This window comes from Oncorhynchus mykiss, chromosome 17 (genome assembly GCF_057628025.1).
Source record: "Oncorhynchus mykiss isolate SJ-2025 chromosome 17, ASM5762802v1, whole genome shotgun sequence".
Lineage (NCBI taxonomy): Eukaryota > Metazoa > Chordata > Actinopteri > Salmoniformes > Salmonidae > Oncorhynchus > Oncorhynchus mykiss.
In genome coordinates this window covers 65,676,423-65,697,448 of record NC_143038.1, presented here as the reverse complement: position 1 = coordinate 65,697,448, position 21,026 = coordinate 65,676,423, and the positions used below count along the sequence as shown (strand labels likewise).

The 21,026-nt window shown below is 41.7% G+C and overlaps 2 protein-coding genes across 2 annotated transcripts; both read right to left on the bottom strand.

Annotated features, from left to right (window-relative positions):
- Positions 1–979: 979 nt before the first annotated feature.
- On the bottom strand, positions 980–8,108 carry LOC110494711 (adenosine receptor A1). Its single transcript, XM_021570006.3, has 2 exons — positions 7,628–8,108; positions 980–2,063 (listed from the first exon to the last, which is right to left on the bottom strand). The coding sequence occupies exons 1-2, from the start codon at positions 8,101–8,103 to the stop codon at positions 1,436–1,438; spliced, it is 1,104 nt and encodes a 367-aa protein (XP_021425681.3). The 5' UTR covers positions 8,104–8,108; the 3' UTR covers positions 980–1,435.
- Positions 8,109–15,657: 7,549 nt separating this feature from the next.
- On the bottom strand, positions 15,658–17,541 carry LOC110493273 (adenosine receptor A3-like). The gene is made up of 2 exons (XM_021567528.3): positions 16,866–17,541; positions 15,658–16,780 (listed from the first exon to the last, which is right to left on the bottom strand). Exons 1-2 carry the CDS (start codon positions 17,228–17,230, stop codon positions 16,192–16,194), a joined length of 954 nt encoding a protein of 317 aa, XP_021423203.3. The 5' UTR covers positions 17,231–17,541; the 3' UTR covers positions 15,658–16,191.
- Between the last annotated feature and the right edge of the window lie 3,485 nt (positions 17,542–21,026).

Here is a 21,026-nt window from a genome sequence, read left to right as displayed (position 1 = left end):
ATGAAAATTACAGGCCTCTCTCATCTTTTTAAGTGGGAGAACTTGCACAATTGGTGGCTGACTAAATACGTTTTTGCCCCACTGTATAAAGGTTGGTTCTCCAGACCTAAATCAAGCACTGAATATGTTTTTTCAGTCTTGTAGTACTGTTACAAGTCAACATTATTCAAGGATCTATGAACGAATAAAGGTTAAATAAAGCTATGAAACTGGCCTCTATCTTTTATTCTGAATTTTAAAGGAATTCAAGACCTCAGATTACTCCTTTTTTTAGGGCTTCTACTCTTTAGCTTGTACATAAATAATCATTCTCTTGTCAATAATGTCATGTGGATTATAATGTTTTGCATAGACATACCACAACCGTGGACGAAACTACATCTACCGCTGCGATGCTACTAGTATAACAATGACTTGAACACTAAAACATGACCTAGTTTACAGTATGTGAACCAAACCGAAAGTACGTAGCTCTAATGGAAAAAAACACAATGGTTACGAAGGTCAGTGGAGGTCTGATAGAGTATATCCAGCCATTGTATCACTCTGGTAGGAACACAATGCGTTCATCTATAGCTATATGCCATATTGCAATAATGTAATACATATCCCACTGCGTACTGCCATCTAGTGTACTTAGACAAGACCAGGGGAACTGTAGAGATGTACTGCCAGTTAATATACATTAATCAATAGAAACAATGTAATCATTAGCTGCAACAATTGTATATTACAACATATGTAATGTATGTATTTTACAAACCATTTTGAAATAAAAACTTAACTTCAGAGAGGATTTCCTCATCTCAGAAAATGTATATTTTGATAAAGAAAGAATTTGATGGAGACCTATTTGTATACTTTCTGTGTCACCTGATGGTATAAAGACATTACCACCACAAAATAAATTAAAAAATGGGGAAAAGTTGTGTTAGAACGTTGTGTATGGTTGTGTTGAAAAGAACATAAAAACAGTTAATTAGATAAGTACTCCTTCATTGAGATAGTACATCTTATTTCCAAATCTGGGAAAGCACTGTATACATACAGAAGGTAACAATTATAGAAACGACAAACTTTTGGATTGAGGAAATGGCATTCATACAAAGGAAATGCATCAATGAAATTAAACACCCACTACTCTTTCCATTTTCATCATCAGTTTCGATTTGCTGTGATATGCCAACGCAGTTGAGCAATGCTAAAGTAAAATACTTTGACATTAGCTCTACCTGATCTACACATGCTTATATTATACTGATAATACAATACATGAAGACAAATATGAGATATAGACCATATTCTAAATTGCTTTGCATCCCTACAATGACTCTTATCAAATAATTTGAGAATAAAACCCTGGAACTATAACTTCTTACCACACTCTATACATGTCACTAACTGTCCCTCACTCACAATGATGAACTCCCCTCCATCAGTCATTTCTGGCTACCCTAGGGTTACTGCTGGTGTTATTCTCAGTGGTCTGGTTGTCACCTCGGCACACAAACGTCCTCCATATCCTCAGGTACGCTTCCTGGATCTTGGGGATCTTGAAGGCATACACGATCGGGTTGACAGCTGAATTGCCATGGGAGAGGAGGATGCCCACGTAGAAGGCCTGTTGAGGTATGTTTGATGGGTTACCAAAGTAGGCAACACAGTTCATGAAGTGCAAAGGGAGCCAGCAAAAGGCGAAGAGCACCAGGACCAGAGTCAGGGATCGGGCTAGGCTCCTCTCCTTCTTGAAGTAGGTGTGGGACTGGGCACCGCTCCCTGTCCTCCCCTTCAAGTTCTTCCGGATTGTACAGAAGATGTAGCAGTATAGGACAGCCATGATAAGCAACGGAGTGAGGGTACAGAGGAAGAAATTGAAGTATACAATGTATGACATGGGAATCACAGCCAGGAAACGGCAAATGATGGTGGTTGAGTTCCCTGAGTGAGACAAGGTGTCATGGTTGTACCACCCAAACATGGGTGGGAAGCTCAACATGAAGGCAACAAACCAACATATTGCCACCACCACCCAAGATCTCCTCTCTGTCACTGTCCTCTTGTACCTGTTGAAGCAGAGAATCTGATCATCTGACATGACAACCTTGATGCTTTCCTTTGTACGCACGCACCCACCTATTTCATAATCATGATTACAAAGGGGAGATCCTTTGAGAGAATGTGCTAGGTGATAAATGTAGAGCACTCCGTAATTATTGGGACAGTAAATATTATTTTCTTATTTCGGCTCTATACTCCAAAAGTTGGGATTTAAAATCAGGCAATGACTATGCGGTTAAAGTGCAGATTATCAGCTTTAATTTGAAAGTATTTTCATCCATATTCATAGAACGAAGTGACTGCATCAAGCTTGTGACTTTACACATTTGTTGGATGCATTTGCTGTTTGTTTTGGTTGTATTTCAGATTATTTTGTGCCCAATAGAAATTAATGGTAAATGCTGTTGTCGTGGAATTTCTTACACAGGGACACTCAAAGTCAATCTTAAATTAATCATCCTTTACCAACTCAATGCACCATAGCTCTCCTTGCGCAGTCCCAGCAGTTGTCTTATATACGGCTATACACAGACAAGTTATATTTGCATGATTTAGCATAATTAATTAATCATTACCGTTTGGTTCATTCATGTGACCGACCAATACTGGTTTCCTAAAATGTGACAGACCAATACCTCACGAGGCTTCTTCTCTCGAAGCTGAGACCTTGAAACTGAGATATTGGGTGAACTGCCAAATTGCAGATAAGGATTCATGAAATTACAAGCCTACTCCCTAAATTTGTCTTACTCACTGCTTTTAGCACACTCTGCTAACCCGAATGTCTTAGCTGTGTCTGAGTCCTGGCTTAGGAAAACCACCAAAAATCCTGAAATCTCCATCGCTAACTATAACATTTTTCGCAAAGATAGAACTGGCAAAGGGGGCGGTGTTGCAATCTACTGTAAAGATAGCCTGCATAGTTCTGTATTACTATCTAAGTCTGTACCCAAACAATTCGAGCTTCTACTTCTAAAAATTCACCTTTCCAGAAACAAGTCTCTCACTGTTGCCGCTTGCTATAGACCTCCCTCTGCCCCCAGCTGTGCCCTCGATAACTGTTACTGTAATTTAATTATGCCAATGTGCTTTCTATTATATATAATCTATTTTATGAGAATTTCTAAGATTTCTTGTTTGCATAAAATAGACGCAGACCAGTCTTTCAATAATAGGTAATAGAATTTATTCTCTGAGCGCGCCCACTTAATCACTAACAGCAGTTTATATACAGATCATGACGTCATTTCATTGCTTTAACAGAATCCCCTCCTCTCGACCGGGACAAAGTGAGGTGAAAAGTTCATTCTAACTTACTAACACACTCCCAGATAACTTTTGACCCCTCAACATTATCGATCACCACTGAACTGACAGTTCTAATTAATAGAAAACTTAGGAATGCACTCACTGTCTTATCTAAAAACCCCAGAGCTAAGTTTCTGTAGGGTCAACCATAGGCTAACAACCATTTCTTCCTAGTTGGAATGGTGTTCATTAACTTTAATTACTCCTTGTCTGTGTCACACAATCCCTTCTTATGAACTCATATTGTTAATCAGATATAATAAAACAGAGTATAAGTTTACTTAGTTACAATTCCATTTAAAATGATTTGTTCAGTCATTTAATCATAATTTCCCAACAATCACATATGTGAATTGATTACCCCCATATATCTTCTGAGCTCATGATACTAGGTGACCTAAACTGGGACATGCTTAACACCCCGGCCATCCTACAATCCAAGCTTGATGCCTTCAATCTCACACAAATATCAATGAACCTACCAGGTACAACTCCAAATCTGTAAACACGGGCACCCTCATAGATGTCAACCTAACTAACTCGCCCTCCAAATACACCTCTACTGTTTTCTATCAAGATCTCAGTGATCACTGCCTCATTGCCTGCGTCCGTAATGGGTCTGCGACCAAACGACCACCCCTCATCACTGTCAAACGCTCCCTAAAACACTTCTGCGAGCAGGCCTTTCTAATCTCTAATCGACCTGGCCGGGATATCCTGGAATGACATTGACCTCATCCCGTCAGTAGATGATGCCTGGCAAATTCTTTAAAAGTGCTTTCCTCACCATCTTAAATAAGCTTGCCCCATTCAAAAAATGTAGAACTAGGAATAGATATAGTCCTTGGTTCACTCCAGACCTGTCTGCCCTTGACCAGCACAAAAACATCCTGTGGCGTTTTGCATTATCATCAAACAGCCCCTGTGGTATGCAACTTTTCAGGGAAGTTAGGAACAAATATACACAGGCAGTTAGGAAAGCTAAGGCTAGCTTTTTCAAACAGAAATTTGCATCCTGTAGTACTAACTCAAAAAAGTTCTGGGACACTGTAAAGTCCATGAAGAATAAATCCACTATAAATCCACTATAGTTGAGAATTTCAATAAGCATTTCTCTATGGCTGGCCATGCTTTCCACCAGGCTACCCCTACCCCGGTCAACTGCCCAGCACCCTCCACAGCAACCCGCCAAAGCCCCCACCAATTCTCCTTTATACAAGTCCAGATAGCTGATGTTCTGAAAGAGCTGCAAAATCTGTACCCCTACAAATCAGCCGGGCTAGACAATCTGGACCCTCTCTTTCTAAAATGATCTGCCAAAATTGTTGCAACCCCTATTACTAGCCTGTTCAACCTCTCTTTCGTATCGTCTGAGATTCCAAAAGATTGGAAAGCTGTCGCGGTCAGTCATCCCCCTCTTCAAAGGGGGAGACACTCTCGACCCAAACTGCTACAGACCTATATCTATCCTACCCTGTCTTTCTAAAGTACTTCGAAAGCCAAGTTAACAAGCAGATTACCGACCATTTCGAATCCCACCGTACCTTCTCCGCTATGCAATCTGGTTTCAGAGCTGGTAATGGGTGCACCTCAGCCACACTCAAGGTCCTAAACAACATCATAACCACCATCGATAAGAGACATTACTGTGCAGCCAAGGCTTTCGACTCTGTCAATCACCACATTCTATTGGCAGACTCGACAGCCTTGGTTTCTCAAATGATTGCCTCGCCTGGTTCACCAACTACTTCTCTGATAGAGTTCAGTGTGTCATATCGGAGGGCCTGTTGTCCGGACCTCTGGCAGTCTCTATGGGGGTGCCACAGGGTTCAATCCTCAGGCCGACTCTCTTCTCTGTATACATCAATGAGGTCGCTCTTGCTGCTGGTGATTCTCTGATACACCTCTATGCAGACGACACCATTCTGTATACTTCTCGCCCCTCTTTGGACACTGTGTTAACTAACCTCCAGACGAGCTTCAATGAGATACAACTCCCATTCCGTGGCCTCCAACTGCTCTTCAATGCAAGCAAAACGAAATAAATGCATGCTATTCAACCGATCACTGCCCACACCTGCTCGCCCGTCCAGCATCACTACTCTGGACGGCTCTGACTTAGAATACGTGGACAAATACAAATACCTAGGTGTCTGGTTAGACTGTAAACTCTCCTTCCAGACTCACATTAAGCATCTCCATTCCAAAATTAAATCTAGAATTGGCTTCCTATATCACAACAAAGCATCCTTCACTCATGCTGCCAAACATACCCTCGTAAAACTGACCATCCTACCGAACCTCAACTTCGATGATGTCGTCTATAAAATAGCCTCCAACACTCTACTCAACCAACTGGATGCAGTCTATCACAGTGCCATCCGTTTTGTCACCAAAGCCCCATACACTACCCAACATTGCGACCTGTACTCTCTCTTTGGTTGGCCCTCGCTTCATTCTCGTCGCCAAACCCACTGGCTACAGGTTATCTACAAGTGTCTGCTAGGTAAAGCCCCACCTTATCTCAGCTCACTGGTCACCATAGCAGCACCCACCTGTAGCACACGCTCCAGCAGGTATATCTCACTAGTCACCCCCAAAGCCAATTCCTCCTTTGGCTGCCTTTCCTTCCAGTTCTCTGCTGCCAATGACTGGAACGAACTGCAAAAATCACTGAAGCTGGAGACACATATCTCCCTCACTAGCTTTAAGCACCAGCTGTCAGAGCAGCTCACATATCACTGCACCTATACAGAGCCCATCTGTAAATAGCCCATCCAACTACCTCATCCCCATACTGTATTTATTTATTTATCTTGCTCCTTTGCACCCCAGTATCTCTACTTGCACATTAATCTTCTGCACATCTACCATTCCAGTGTTTTAATTGCTATATTGTAATTACTTCGCCACCATGGCCTATTTATTGCCTTAACTCTGTTATCTTACCTCATTTGCACTCACTGTATATAGACTTTTTGCTTTCTTTTGTTCTACTGTGTTATTGACTATGTTTTGTTTATTCCAACTCTGTGTTGTTGTATGCATCGAATTGCTACGCTTTATCTTGGCCAGGTCGCAGTTGGAAATGAGAACTTGTACTCAACTAGCCTACCTGGTTAAATCAAGGTGAAATAAAAAAAAATTATCAGTCACTTGCATGAACACAGAACAGTACATGAATAGAACACAGAACTTAATTATCAGAAAGGCACAAACATTAAAATTCCCTTACAATGTATTGTGTCTTTTTGGAGTCACTTTCATTGTAATTAAGAATAGAATATGTTTCTAAACAGTTCTATGTTAATGTGAATGCAGCCATGATCACAGATCATCCTGAATGAATTGTGAATAATGATGAGCGAGAGTGTTACAGAGCATTAATTGAAATTATGAATTGCCGCTTATCCTCTTGTTGTCCCCTTATGCCATAGTTTGTACATCTCAATAGTCATTAGAAACCACATTTGTCAACCATATCAGCTATGTTTTTTTTTAAAGACAGTAAAATGAGGCCGAATTAACTGTTTCACAGCCAGACAAGAATCCGCTGATAGCCAGGTGAAGCAGTGATAAGATATTGGGACTCTGCTGTTGGGACAGCTTTATGCAGGCCTTAACAGTTTGTGGGCACCGTTTGTCATTGTTAACGTGCATTTCATTTGTTGTTTAGTGTTGTGTTGTGTAGTGGCATTGTGGGCATGCATCCCACTTTTATTAAAAAAATTCCCCACCAAGATTTACATGCTAAAATTGCAACTGTGTGAGAGGTTAGAATACCCTGAGTGTATGATATTTGTGCGTCTAACTTTCTCACTCAACATTATTCACGATTTATTCAGGATTATTGTAATCATGGTAGTGTCCACATTAATGTAGAAGTACTTAGAAACATATTCTATTCTTATTTACAATAAAAGTAACTTGAAAATGACACAAAACATTATCTACCATTCATTTCTATTGGGCACAAAATAATCTGAAACACAACCAAAACAAACAGCAAATGCATCCAACAAATTTGTACTACTTTATTACACAAATAAGTGAATGTGTCCCAATACTTTTAGTTCCCTAAAATGGGGACTATGTACAAAAGGGATTTAATTTCTAGACGGTTCATGAAAATACCCTCAAATGAATGCTGACAGTCTGCACGTTGACGTCATTGTTTGATTTCAAACAAAATAAGAAAAAATGCTTCGATGTCCCAATAATTACAGACTATTTACAGTATTTAGGTCAGAAGACAGCTCACCTGAGAGGGATGAAGACTCGTAGATATCGGTCCACGGAGATGGCTAGTAGAAACAGTACAGAGGCCAATGTCAACAAAATTTCCACACAGCTTATGAAGAGACAGACATTGAATGAGATCTGCACTCTTCCATCTACCAGTATAGCCGCTGGTACAGCCACAGCACCTACAAGGAAGTCTGCCACAGCCAGAGAAACCAAAAAGCAGAATGTGGGCTGCCGTAGACAGCTGCTCAACCACACTGCCCAGATCACTAGCACATTGCCCAGACAGCAGGCAACAGCGATCAGCACCTCCAGCACTGTGTAGGCCACCTCTCCTCCAGACATCCTGTCAGCCATTCTGATGAAAGTGTAATATTCTACTGTAATCCACTGAACTATAATCCTGAGGATTTTACAGCATTGTTTCTTGGACCAGACTGTCGAGTATGTACATTTGCTCACTGAAAAAGTTACAACCCCCTGAAACTTCATGCTTATCTTCCGTTTCCTTTTCAACAAATGCAAAAGGATTAAACGATATGCACATTGACAAATATTTAAATGAACCACATTTTAAATTGTCGTGCATCCTAAAATAATCTATTTTGAAATATTCTAATGAAATCCTGTAAAAATAAACAAATCTAAAATGTAATACTTTTCTGTAATTTTTATTAAAACAAATGTCATCTTTGTGTCCTTTATTTCTATACATATACAGTTGAATTGGAAGTTTACATACACTTAGGTTGGAGTCATTAAAACTTGTTTTTCAACCACTTCACAAATTTCTTGTTAACCACATTGGCATTATGGTAGCATTTTGCATGTTGAGAATGAAACTGAAGGTGAACATGATGAGAAGTAGGACAATGATGCAGGAAAGAAGACTATTTAAAGGAATAGTTCACCTAAATTGGTTTCCTTACCCTGTAAGCAATCTATGGACAAGGTAAGACAGCAATCCATGCTTTGGTATTGTCTAGCTGTCCACTGTCTTAAAACACTACGTTTTTAGCATTTGTGTCCAAAAACCACTGCAAGTCAATAACCCCGAAATTAATATGTTGTGGATTTATATCCAGATCATCCTAAAGTGTCTAAAAGTTACTTTAACATGATTTTGACATGAAATGTGAAAAATGCTAACTATCCAATTCTATGGAATATTACCAAAGTAAATCATACAATTAAAAACATCTACTTAGCTGCGAGTTCATATTTTAATAGGAGGGGAAAAGGACAGGTGCTGGTTGAGCCCTATCTGTCTGTCATGAGAATTTTCAATCCCAATGATGATAACTAAACAATTATTTAAGCTTTGACCAATCCCCAAGGTTTGTAAGACCCTGGGTATAATAATAATTAGGCAAAGACTCAGCTTCTGAAAAAGGTTTGTAAGCTTTATTCAGAGAGTGTTCTAAAGTCAACCAAAATTTTAACAGCCTTTATAACCCCCTCTACGCACACACAGACACATACACACACACACACACACACTTTTCCTCCCCAGATAAGAGGGACCTTGGAAGGAACCTCTTTCCTGTTGTCCTTTGTTCTCTCAACTCTCACACCACTACACAGCATCACAATGGTCTAGTCATACGTATTATGAAATTATGACTACTAACACATTTCATACAATTCTATGATTTTAGGGTGGAATCCTTTAGTCATTACTTTAAACATATAAATTCACTTATCACTGTCGCTAGTTTTCACCTCTGGGTACGTTTTGCAACAGAAACCCACTGGCCAGTGAATACACCTCTGAGATTGTTGCCAACACTGTGAATAGCAGTAATGAGTTAGTACAGCTTCACAGAAACATGGCTCACTCGAGAGATGCTAACGGAATCGGTGCAGCCAACTGGTTTCCTCATGCATCGCGCCGACAGAAACAACCATCTTTCTGGTAAGAAGATGGGCGGGGTATGGGTATGCCTTATGATTAACGAGACGTGGTGTGATCACAACAACATACAGGGACTCAAGTCCTTCTGTTCACCTGACTTAGAATTCCTCACAATCAAATGTCGACCGCATTATCTACCAAGGGAATTCTCTTAGATTATAATCACAGCCGTATATATTCCCCCCCAAGCAGACACATCGATGGCCCTGAATGAACTTTATTTGACTCTTTGCAAACTGGAAACCACATATCCTGAGGCTGCATTCATTGTAGCTGGGGATTTTAACAAGGCTAAGATTTCCTAAATTGTATCAGCATATCGATTGCGCAACCAGGGCTGGTAAAACATTGGATCGTTGCTATTCTAACTTCCGCGACGCATATAAGGCCCTCCCCCGCCCTCCTTTCGGAAAAGCTGACTACGACTCCATTTTGTTGCTCCCTGCCTACAGACAGAAACTAAAACAAGAAGCTCCCGCGCTCAGGTCTGTTCAACGCTGGTCCGACCAATCTGATTCCAAGCTTTAAGACTGCTTCGATCACGTGGACTGGGATATGTTCCGCATTGCTTCCAACAACAACATTGACGATTACGCTGATTCGGTGAGCGAGTTCATTAGAAAGTGCATTGACGATGTCGTTCCCATAGCAACGATTAAAACATTCCCAAACCAGAAACCGTGGATTGATGGCAGCATTCGCGTGAAACTGAAAGGGCGAACCACTGCTTTTAACCAGGGCAAGGTGAGCGGAAACATGACCGAATACAAACAGTGTAGCTATTCCCTCCGCAAGGCAATCAAACAAGCTAAGCGTCAGTATAGAGACAAAGTAGAGTCACAAATCAATGGCTCACACAGAAGAGTGATGGGAATTGATGGGAAATTATGTAAATATATCACTAGCCACTTTAAACAATGCTACCTTATATAATGTTACTTACCCTGCATTATTCATCTCATATGCATACGTATATACTGTACTCTATATCATCGACTGCATCCTTATGTAATACATGTATCACTAGCCACTTTAACTATGCCACTTTGTTTACATACTCACCTCATGTATATACTGTACTCGATACCATCTACTGTATCCTGCCTATGCTGCTCTGTACCATCACTCATTCATATATCCTTATGTACATATTCTTTATCCCCTTACACTGTGTATAAGACAGTAGTTTTGGTATTGTTAGTTAGATTACTTGTTGGTTATTACTGCATTGTCGGAACTAGAAGCACAAGCATTTCGCTACACTCGCATTAACATCTGCTAACCATGTGTATGTGACAAATAAAATTTGATTTGATTTGAAGAGGTATGTGGCAGGGTCTTATCAATCAATCCTTATCCCAGTCTGCTGTTCCCACATGCTTCAAGAGGGTCAGTATTGTCCCTGTTCCCAAGAAAGCTAAGGTAATTGAGCTAAACGACTACCGCCCCGTAGCACTCACTTCCGTCATCATGAAGTGCTTTGAGAGACTAGTCAAGGACCATATCACCTCCACCCTACCTGACACCCTAGACCCACTCCAATTTGCTTATCGCCCAAATAGGTCCACAGACGACGCAATCTCAACCACACTGGACACTGTTCTAACCCATCTGGACAAGAGGAATACCTATGTGAGAATGCTGTTCAGGCCCTGTGCAACTGGGTACTGGACTTCCTGACGGGCCGCCCTCAGGTGGTGAGGGTAGGCAACAACATCTCCTCCCCGCTGATCCTCAACACTGGGGCCCCACAAGGGTGCGTTCTGAGCCCTCTCCTGTACTCCCTGTTCACCCACGACTGCGTGGCCACGCACGCCTCCAACTCAATCATCAAGTTTGCGGACGACACAACAGTGGTAGGCTTGATTACCAACAACGACGAGACGGCCTACAGGGAGGAGGTGAGGGCCCTCGGAGTGTGGTGTCAGGAAAATAACCTCACACTCAACGTCAACAAAACTAAGGAGATGATTGTGGACTTCAGGAAACAGCAGAGGGAACACCCCCCTATCCACATCGATGGAACAGTAGTGGAGAGGGTAGCAAGTTTTAAGTTCCTCGGCATACACATCACAGACAAACTGAATTGGTCCACTCACACAGACAGCATTGTGAAGAAGGCGCAGCAGCGCCTCTTCAACCTCAGGTGGCTGAAGAAATTAGGTTTGTCACCAAAAGCACTCACAAACTTCTACAGATGCACAATCGAGAGCATCCTGGCGGGCTGTATCACCGCCTGGTACGGCAACTGCTCCGCCCTCAACCGTAAGGCTCTCCAGAGGGTAGTGAGGTCTGCACAACGCATCACCGGGGGCAAACTACCTGCCCTCCAGGACACCTACACCACCCGATGTCACAGGAAGGCCATAAAGATCATCAAGGACATCAACCACCCGAGCCACTGCCTGTTCACCCCACTATCATCCAGAAGGCGAGGTCAGTACAGGTGCATCAAAGCTGGGACCGAGAGACTGAAAAACAGCTTCTATCTCAAGGCCATCAGACTGTTAAACAGCCACCACTAACATTGAGTGGCTGCTGCCAACACACTGACACTGACTCAACTCCAGCCACTTTAATAATGGGAATTGATGGGAAATGATGTAAATATATCACTAGCCACTTTAAACAATGCTAGCTTATATAATGTTACTTACCCTACATTATTCATCTCATATGGAGATGGAGAATAAGAACCCCTCCTCCCAGCTGCCCACTGCACTGAAGATAGGAAACACTGTCACCACTGATAAATCCACCATAATTGAGAATTTCAATAAGCATTTTTCTATGGCTGGCCATGCTTTCCACCTGGCTACTCCTACCCCGGTCAACAGCACTGCACCCCCCACAACAACTCGCCCAAGCCTTCCCCATTTCTCCTTCTCCCAAATCTGCTCAGCTGATGTTCTGAATGAGCTTCAAAATCTGGACCCCTACAAATCAGCCGGGCTAGACAATCTGGACCCTTTCTTTCTAAAATTATCTGCCAAAATTGTTGCCACCCCTATTACTAGCCTGTTCAACCTCTCTTTCGTGTCGTCTGAGATTCCCAAAGATTGGAAATCAGCTGCGGTCATCCCCCTCTTCAAAGGGGGTGACACTCTTGACCCAAACTGCTACAGACCTATATCTATCCTACCATGCCTTTCTAAGGTCTTCGAAAGCCAAGTCAACAAACAGATTACCGACCATTTCGAATCTCACCATACCATCTCTGCTATGCAATCTGGTTTCAGAGCTGGTCATGGGTGCACCTCAGCCACGCTCAAGGTCCTAAATGATATCTTAACCGCCATCGATAAGAAACATTACTGTGCAGCCGTATTCATTGATCTGGCCAAGGCTTTCGACTCTGTCAATCACCACATCCTCATCGGCAGACTCGACAGCCTTGGTTTCTCAAATGATTGCCTCGCCTGGTTCAGCAACTACTTCTCTGATAGAGTTCAGTGTGTCAAATCGGAGGGTCTGCTGTCCGGACCTCTGGCAGTCTCTATGGGGGTGCCACAGGGTTCAATTCTTGGACCGACTCTCTTCTCTGTATACATCAATGAGGTCGCTCTTGCTGCTGGTGAGTCTCAGATCCACCTCTATGCAGACGACACCATTCTGTATACTTCTGGCCCTTCTTTGGATACTGTGTTAACAACCCTCCATGCAAGCTTCAATGCCATACAACTCTCCTTCCGTGGCCTCCAATTGCTCTTAAATACAAGTAAAACAAAATGCATGCTCTTCAACCGATCGCTACCTGTACCTACCCGCCTGTCCAACATTACTACTCTGGACGGCTCCGACTTAGAATACGTGGACAACTACAAATACTTAGGTGTCTGGTTAGACTGTAAACTCTCCTTCCAGACCCATATCAAACATCTCCAATCCAAAGTTAAATCTAGAATTGGCTTCCTATTTCGCAACAAAGCATCCTTCACTCATGCTGCCAAACATACCCTTGTAAAACTGACCATCCTACCAATCCTCGACTTTGGCGATGTAATTTACAAAATAGCCTCCAATACCCTACTCAACAAATTGGATGCAGTCTATCACAGTGCAATCCGTTTTGTCACCAAAGCCCCATATACTACCCACCATTGCGACCTGTACGCTCTCGTTGGCTGGCCCTCGCTTCATACTCGTCGCCAAACCCACTGGCTCCATGTCATCTACAAGACCCTGCTAGGTAAAGTCCCCCCTTATCTCAGCTCGCTGGTCACCATTGCATCTCCCACCTGTAGCACACGCTCCAGCAGGTATATCTCTCTAGTCACCCCCAAAAACAATTCTTTCTTTGGCCGCCTCTCCTTCCAGTTCTCTGCTGCCAATGACTGGAACAAACTACAAAAATCTCTGAAACTGGAAACACTTATCTCCCTCACTAGCTTTAAGCACCAACTGTCAGAGCAGCTCACATATTACTGCACCTGTACATGGCCCACCTATAATTTAGCCCAAACAACTACCTCTTTCCCTACTGTATTTTATTTATTTATTTATTTTGCTCCTTTGTACCCCCATTATTTTTATTTCTACTTTGCACATTCTCCCATTGCAAATCTACCATTCCAGTGTTTTACTTGCAATATTGTATCTACTTTGCCACCATGGCCTTTTTGCCTTTACCTCCCTTATCTCACCTCATTTGCTCACATCGTATATAGACTTGTTTATACTGTATTATTGACTGTATGTTTGTTTTACTCCATGTGTAACTCTGTGTCGTTGTATGTGTCGAACTGCTTTGCTTTATCTTGGCCAGGTCGCAATTGTAAATTAGAACTTGTTCTCAACTTGCCTACCTGGTTAACTTTGTAACACATTAAAGTTACAACAGCTAGCATCCACAAGGCGAGGTCAGTACAGGTGCATCAAAGCAGGGACCGAGAAACTGAAAAACAGCTTCTATCTCAAGGCCATCAGACTATTAAACAGCCACCACTAACACTGACTCAACTCCAGCCACTTTAACAATGGGAATTGATGGGAATTGATGTAAAATATATCGCTAGCCACTTTAAACAATGCTACTTAATATAATGTTTACATACCCTACATTACTCATCTCATATGTATATGTATATACTGTACTCTATATCATCTACTGCATCTTTCTGTAATACATGCATCACTAGCCACTTTAAACTATACCACTTTGTTTACATACCCTATATTACTCATCTCATATGTATATACTGTACTCGATACCATCTACTGCATCTTGCCTATGCCGTTCTGTACCATCACTCATTCATACATTTTTATGTACATATTCTTTATCCCTTTACACTTGTGTCTATAAGGTAGTAGTTTTGGAATTGTTAGCTAGATTACTTGTTGGTTATTACTGCATTGTCGGAACTAGAAGCACAAGCATTTCGCTACACTCGCATTAACATCTGCTAACCATGTGTATGTGACAAATACATTTGATTTGATTTTACCATGCAGAGGTTCGCCAGGTCAGGTTCCTCAGGGGATTATGTGGCTGTGGTAAAGAGACCCCATTACCGGCAACCAACTGAGTTTAATGTTCTCCACATACTCACCAAACTTTGTAGGATGCCTCCAATAACCCATTATTACTTAGTACAGATCTGTAGCTACAGTACACAATGCTAGCTATCCCATTATGACTGCTGTAATGCACATCGATACAGAGAAGAGGGTCGTAGACTGGATTAATGTGTTCCAATGGTAAAATGTGAAAAACATTGAGTTAACATATATAATATTGTATTTTTGTTCTGAGGGAGCCAGCAATAAAACAATGGAATTGAAAACGTAATACCAATAGGATTTTAGAAGACTAGAAGCAGCACGATCTCTACTGCATTATCATCCACACAACTTCTGTGGAAGATTCTATTGTTTTCGCGTCATAGCTTAATGAGGGGCCTATGTTTTGACACAACGATCCCTTCAATTTAACATCTATTTTTTTTGCTTCTTCTCTTTTTAAGGAACGAAAATTCCTGCTTTAGTCACAATGAAGAATCCTGCTTCAGTCCAACGAAGAAAAACTGCTTTAGTCCCATTTAGTCCCATGGGGTTTACAGATGATTTTATTATATTTTTGACTAATTTGGCAGACACTCTTATCATTTATTGCTGAAGCAGACAAATCATTGAATGAGATTGCAATTTTTATTTCCTTGTTTCATATGCCCAATCCACATTCACATTTACATTTTCAGATTAGACATCTACATATTAATTGGAAACTTCCATATAAATCATGTCATTTCCATTTCTTGCCAATTTGATCATACAGAAAAAAAACATTCAAAATTCAGTACATTCAAGAAACGAGAGTCTTTAAATAGGAAATTGATGAGTAAAATGAAACCGAAAAAGAGCCCTCTTACTTGACATCTTTGCAACCTTCTCTGTGTATTTATTAACCCTCAGTTTTATCCAACAAATGTGAAATGTAACACCCTGGCAGTAGTTTTCCCTTTTTATTCAGGTTCTTAGGTCTTGATGCACTTTGCCAAAGATAAAAAAAGCTAAACGACAATCATTTTTGTTGTCTTCCTACACCATTAACATTCTGCACGTTCAACTGTGCCGATTTTCACAACACTGATAGCATCTGCATCAGTATTTCTGGTCGCACTGTCAGGGTTGCTGTTAATATTTTTTTCAGTGGTGTGGTTGCTCTAGGAGCCCTGCCTGTCACCTCGACACACAAAGACCTTCCTCCATATCCTCAGGAACGCTTCCTGGATCTTGCGGATCCTGAAGGCATAAACGATCGGGTTGACAGCTGAATTGCCATGGGAGAGGAGGATGCCCACGTAGAAGGCCTGTTGGGGTATGTCTGATGGGTTACCAAAGTAGGCAACACAGTTCATGATGTCCAGAGGGAGCCAGCAAAAGGCGAAGAGCACCAGGACCAGAGTCAGGGATCGGGCCAGGCTCCTCTCCTTCCTGAAGTAGGTGTGGGACTGGGCACAGCTCCCCACCTTCTCTCTCAAGTTCCTCTGGATGCTACAGAAGATGTAGCAGTATAGGACAGCCATGACAAGCAACGGAGTCAGGGTGCAGAGGAGGAATGCAAAGTAAACCAGGTATGACATGGGAATCACAGCCAGGAAACGGCAGATGATGGTAGTTGAGTTCCCTGAGTGAGACAAGGTGTCATGGTTGTACCACCCAAACATGGGTGGGAAGCTCAACATGAAGGCAACAAACCAACATATTGCCACCACCACCCAAGATCTCCTCTCTGTTACTGTCCTCTTGTACCTGTTGAAGCAGACAATCTGTTCATCTGACATGACAACCATTTTTTAAAGCTGTGTGTATGTACTGTATATGCATGCACACTCACCTGAGAGGGATGAAGACGCGTAGGAATCTGTCCACAGAGATGGCTAGCAGAGACATGACCGAAGTCATTGTCAACATGATGACCACACAGCTTATGAAGAGACATACATTGAACGAGGTGCACACCCGTCCATCCACCAGCACAGCCAGCGGCACAGCCACAGAACCTACAAGGAAGTCAGCTGCAGCCTGAGAGACCAAAAAACAGAAGGTGGGCTGCCGGAGGTTGCTGCTCGACCACACTGCCCAGATCACCAGGACATTTCCCAGACAGCAGGCAACAGCGATCAGCACCGCCAGCACTGTGTAGACAACGTCTCCTCCAGGCATCCTGTCGTTCTTCCAATGGAAGTTCAATATGGGCATTTACTGTACTTAACACTAAGTGTGCTCTGTTCTATACCTCTGGAGATTTGCCAGCACGTTTCTTGTTCCTTTAGAATTGAGGATGTTCACTTGGTCATTGAAAAGGTTTATTGAAATGTCACAGCCCCCACATGCCTGCTATAGGTTGGTGATAAGTGTTGTTGTGGTATCTCACTTCTCCTACACTGCTAGAAGGAGGAGACTGTGTATAAAAGAGTTTCAATATACCATAAATAGACTTGTTGTAAATCTGACAATGCTACCACAGCTAAACCATTTCTGTTCCTCTCAGATGAAGCCTTATCTTACATAAACATTTGGTAATACGAGGCAAGGTGTTTCCATCTTCAAATCTGAGAGATGGTACAGGACTTTTTTATTTTGGCTGCAGAAACATGTTCAGATGTGGTCATGTTGTACACATTTCCTGTAGCTTTAGAGGAAGGATGCTCAAAAATACACTTGCTTCTGTGAATGGTATACATGTCACAATGTGGAACGTGACAGGTGATACGTCTGGGATAAGTAGGCACAGTAAAGGCAGAGGCAGACAACAAAAAGGTCAGTTTCAACATGTATTTTAAGGCATGGTTTTCAATCGTCATCATTTCAGTAATCAAGTTAATTCACCATTTTTAACACTGTCCCACAATTCATTTCAAAAGTTTCACTTCCGTAATATTTTATTTTTGCTTTTATCTTAGAAAACCATGCTACTTCAAAATCCAGCCTGGTCTCATAGACTAGACGTAACATAGTAAATGTAAATCCGGGACACTCAAATTACTATGATATATTATGTTTGGTATGGTTACATAAGACAGAGGTTTACTTGAGGCTAAAACTAAATGAGGGTGGCTGGTCGGGTTGGGCGTATAACGCGAACGTCTAGCAAGCCAAAGTTGCTTGTTTGAATCTCATCACAGACAACTTTAGCATTTTAACTAACCCTTCCCCTAACCCTAACCTTAACCCTTTAAACTAACTCCTAACCTTAACCAATGGTGACCCGTCAATCAGGGCAGGTTTTGCCTCTATTTTTTTTCCTGTTTTGTATGATATTTTGGCATTAATATGTGTCACATATCTGTTTTCAAACAATGTAAAAAACATATTTTACTTAATTAAGCTGCATACAAACATGGTCTCTTTTTTGCTTTCTTTTGTAAGGCAGCTCCAAAATGTAGGTGTTTCAGTCTAGCTGTGCTTTCTATGGTTGTGGGGCAGCCAGCAGATAATACGGAGCTTAGGGGTTAGTAATATTCTCTGGTTGTTCCGTGATTGGCTCAGTGTTCTGTCACTCATGGGGACACTACGTCACCACAAAAATGACAGGTAGAGCTCGAAAATTCAAGCCCCTGGGTGCAGCCATAGATTTACATTAGAAGTGCCCATCCAAGAAGCCTCAAGGTTATTGGCCACAGATAAAAGTCAAATCACATTATATCAACTGCAGCTTTGATTGGACAGATCATGTCAACATCATACTTTCAAAATCTTAGCTAGCAAGCAGTCATCATCATGAATCAAGTCGACAATCTACTGGCAAATCCTTTTCAATCCTTGTCATATGAAGAGAAATTATAGATCAAATGTATCGGTGCTCTTCGGCCATTGGACATAAACATTACACAACAAGTTGGATATCGCAAATTCAACAATGAGTGGTTTGGAAGGAATCAGTGGCTAACTGCAAGTTTTGCAAAGCAATCACTAGCCTGCTGGTCAGTGGAGTGGGTGTGTGGTCCAAGTCTGGGTTTAAGGGTCTCTTTTCCAAGCTTAAAAGGAGAAACATTCACTCGCAACCCACCATGGGCCAGAAAAGGATGAATACATTGGCCATGATATCAATCCCGCATGACTTCAGTGAGTTCAAGACAACTGGCAACTCGGGATAAAACTAGCTCAGACTGGGAAAATACGTTTTGAACGGTCATCCAACTTGGAATTCCAAGTTGGGAATTCTGGCCTCTTTCTAGACCTGAAGATCACTGACGTCATGAATCGAGCTTGTTTTTTTCCTTGTTCCCAGTTGTCGTGAAAGCATCATAAATCCAGAGAATGCCAGACTTTGATGACAAAGTTTGATGATAAAATGTTCTCAGAAGAACTGCTGCGCCACCTTACTGTTCAAGTGAGCACAGTACAACAAGGTGAGTCCAAAAATGTATTTTATGCTGCTGCATAAATTCTGTAATATAACAGGGAGATAGTATTTATTTCTTATCTACAGTATACCTAAGTGTATGTTGTGTAGTAAGCCGTTAGTAGCCCATGTGCCTTCATAACTTAGCCTACTGTTCTGACTTGGTGGTGCACATGTAGCCTATAGTTTTAGAGAAATGTAATTATTGAATATTGTAAGAGCTTTCATTGGCTGCTTATATGCCCCCTTTATTTATCCTATGGTTCTAACTTGGTGTATAGGGAGAATACTGTAAGAACAGCCCATGTTCTGAATTCTGTCGCTGTATATTTCAAAAGTGCTGAACAAATAGCTATATTGACAATGTCCGTCCTAGCTCGCTCATCAATGTCTTAAGCGAAATTAGTGATTGCCTCTCATGCACTCGTCGTCGTCCCCTTATGCCATTGTTTGTATATCTCAATTGTCAGTAGAAACCACAATTGTTTAAGCAAGTCAGCCACATCAGCTATATTTTTAAAAAGGCAGTATATGAGGCTGAATTAACTGTTTCGCTGCCAGACTGCCAGACTGCTTCGCTGATAGCCAGGTGTAGAGGTGGAAAGGATTCACTCCATGGTGCTGAAAAGAAAGCTATTGGGACAGCTTTACGTAGACCCTAACAGTTTGTGGGTAACGTTTGTCACCGTTATAGTGCAATTAATGTTTTGTCTAGTGTTGTGTTGTGTAGTGGTTTTGCTGGTATGCATTAAACCAAAAAATGGGGGGTTTGCACCACCAAGATTTACATGCTAAAATCGCCACTGACCTTAACCCCTAAACTTAACCCCTAGCCAAACAAAACAGGGGACATAGGAAGTGGCATGTGTCCATTTTCTCTAAATCTCCATTGTAACAGTCCTGTATATAATGACAAGGTGCTCGGGTCTCCACCCTAACAATTGGAGTCTTTGTCGTAAAGCCAGGAAGGCAGGCTACAAAATAAGCCCATAGAAACGCATTGGGCTTATTTTGGACAGATAAAAGCTCTCGCTTCGCCCTCTTCCTCTCTGGTTGTGACTTAAACAAATCTTCATCAGCCGTGTAGGCTCACCAAAGCCATCATATGCTCGGGCAAACTTGGGCTCCACCATAATTCCGGATTGCATTCGCTTCCTGTGTGCGGCCAGCATAGCCACGAGAAGTAGTAACTTCCGACTTCAACTGTATATATTTGTTTTATTAAAAACATTTATTCAGAATTTTCAGGGATGCTGCAGGTGCATACACCTGAGGAAAATACATTTCCACTCAGTTTTTCACAATTCCTGACATTTAATCCTGGTAAAAATTCCCTGTTTTAGGTAAATTAGGATCACCACTTTATTTTAAGAATGTGAAATGTCAGAATAATAGTAGAGAGAATGATTTATTTCAGTTTGTATTTATTTCATCACATTCCCAGTGGATCAGAAGTTTACATACACCCAGTTAGTATTTGGTAGCATTGCCTTTAAATTGTTTAACTTGGGTCAATCGCGATGGGTAGCCTTCCACAAGCTTCCCACAACAAGTTGGGTGAATTTTAGTTGGGTGTTATTTGGCTTGCAAGCCTCCCCCTTTTTCCTACAAACATAGTTTACATACACTAATTGGGTGTCTTTAAACAAT

Excerpts from the sequence above, each read along its gene's own strand:
- LOC110494711 (XM_021570006.3), bottom strand. The coding sequence starts at position 8,103 with ATGAAGTTTCAGGGGGTTGTAACTTTTTCAGTGAGCAAATGTACATAC. Across the intron at positions 2,064-7,627 it reads CGAGTCTTCATCCCTCTCAG|GTACAAGAGGACAGTGACAG; the intron begins GTGAGCTGTCTT and ends CTGCTTCAACAG.
- LOC110493273 (XM_021567528.3), bottom strand. The coding sequence starts at position 17,230 with ATGCCCATATTGAACTTCCATTGGAAGAACGACAGGATGCCTGGAGGA. Across the intron at positions 16,781-16,865 it reads CGCGTCTTCATCCCTCTCAG|GTACAAGAGGACAGTAACAG; the intron begins GTGAGTGTGCAT and ends CTGCTTCAACAG.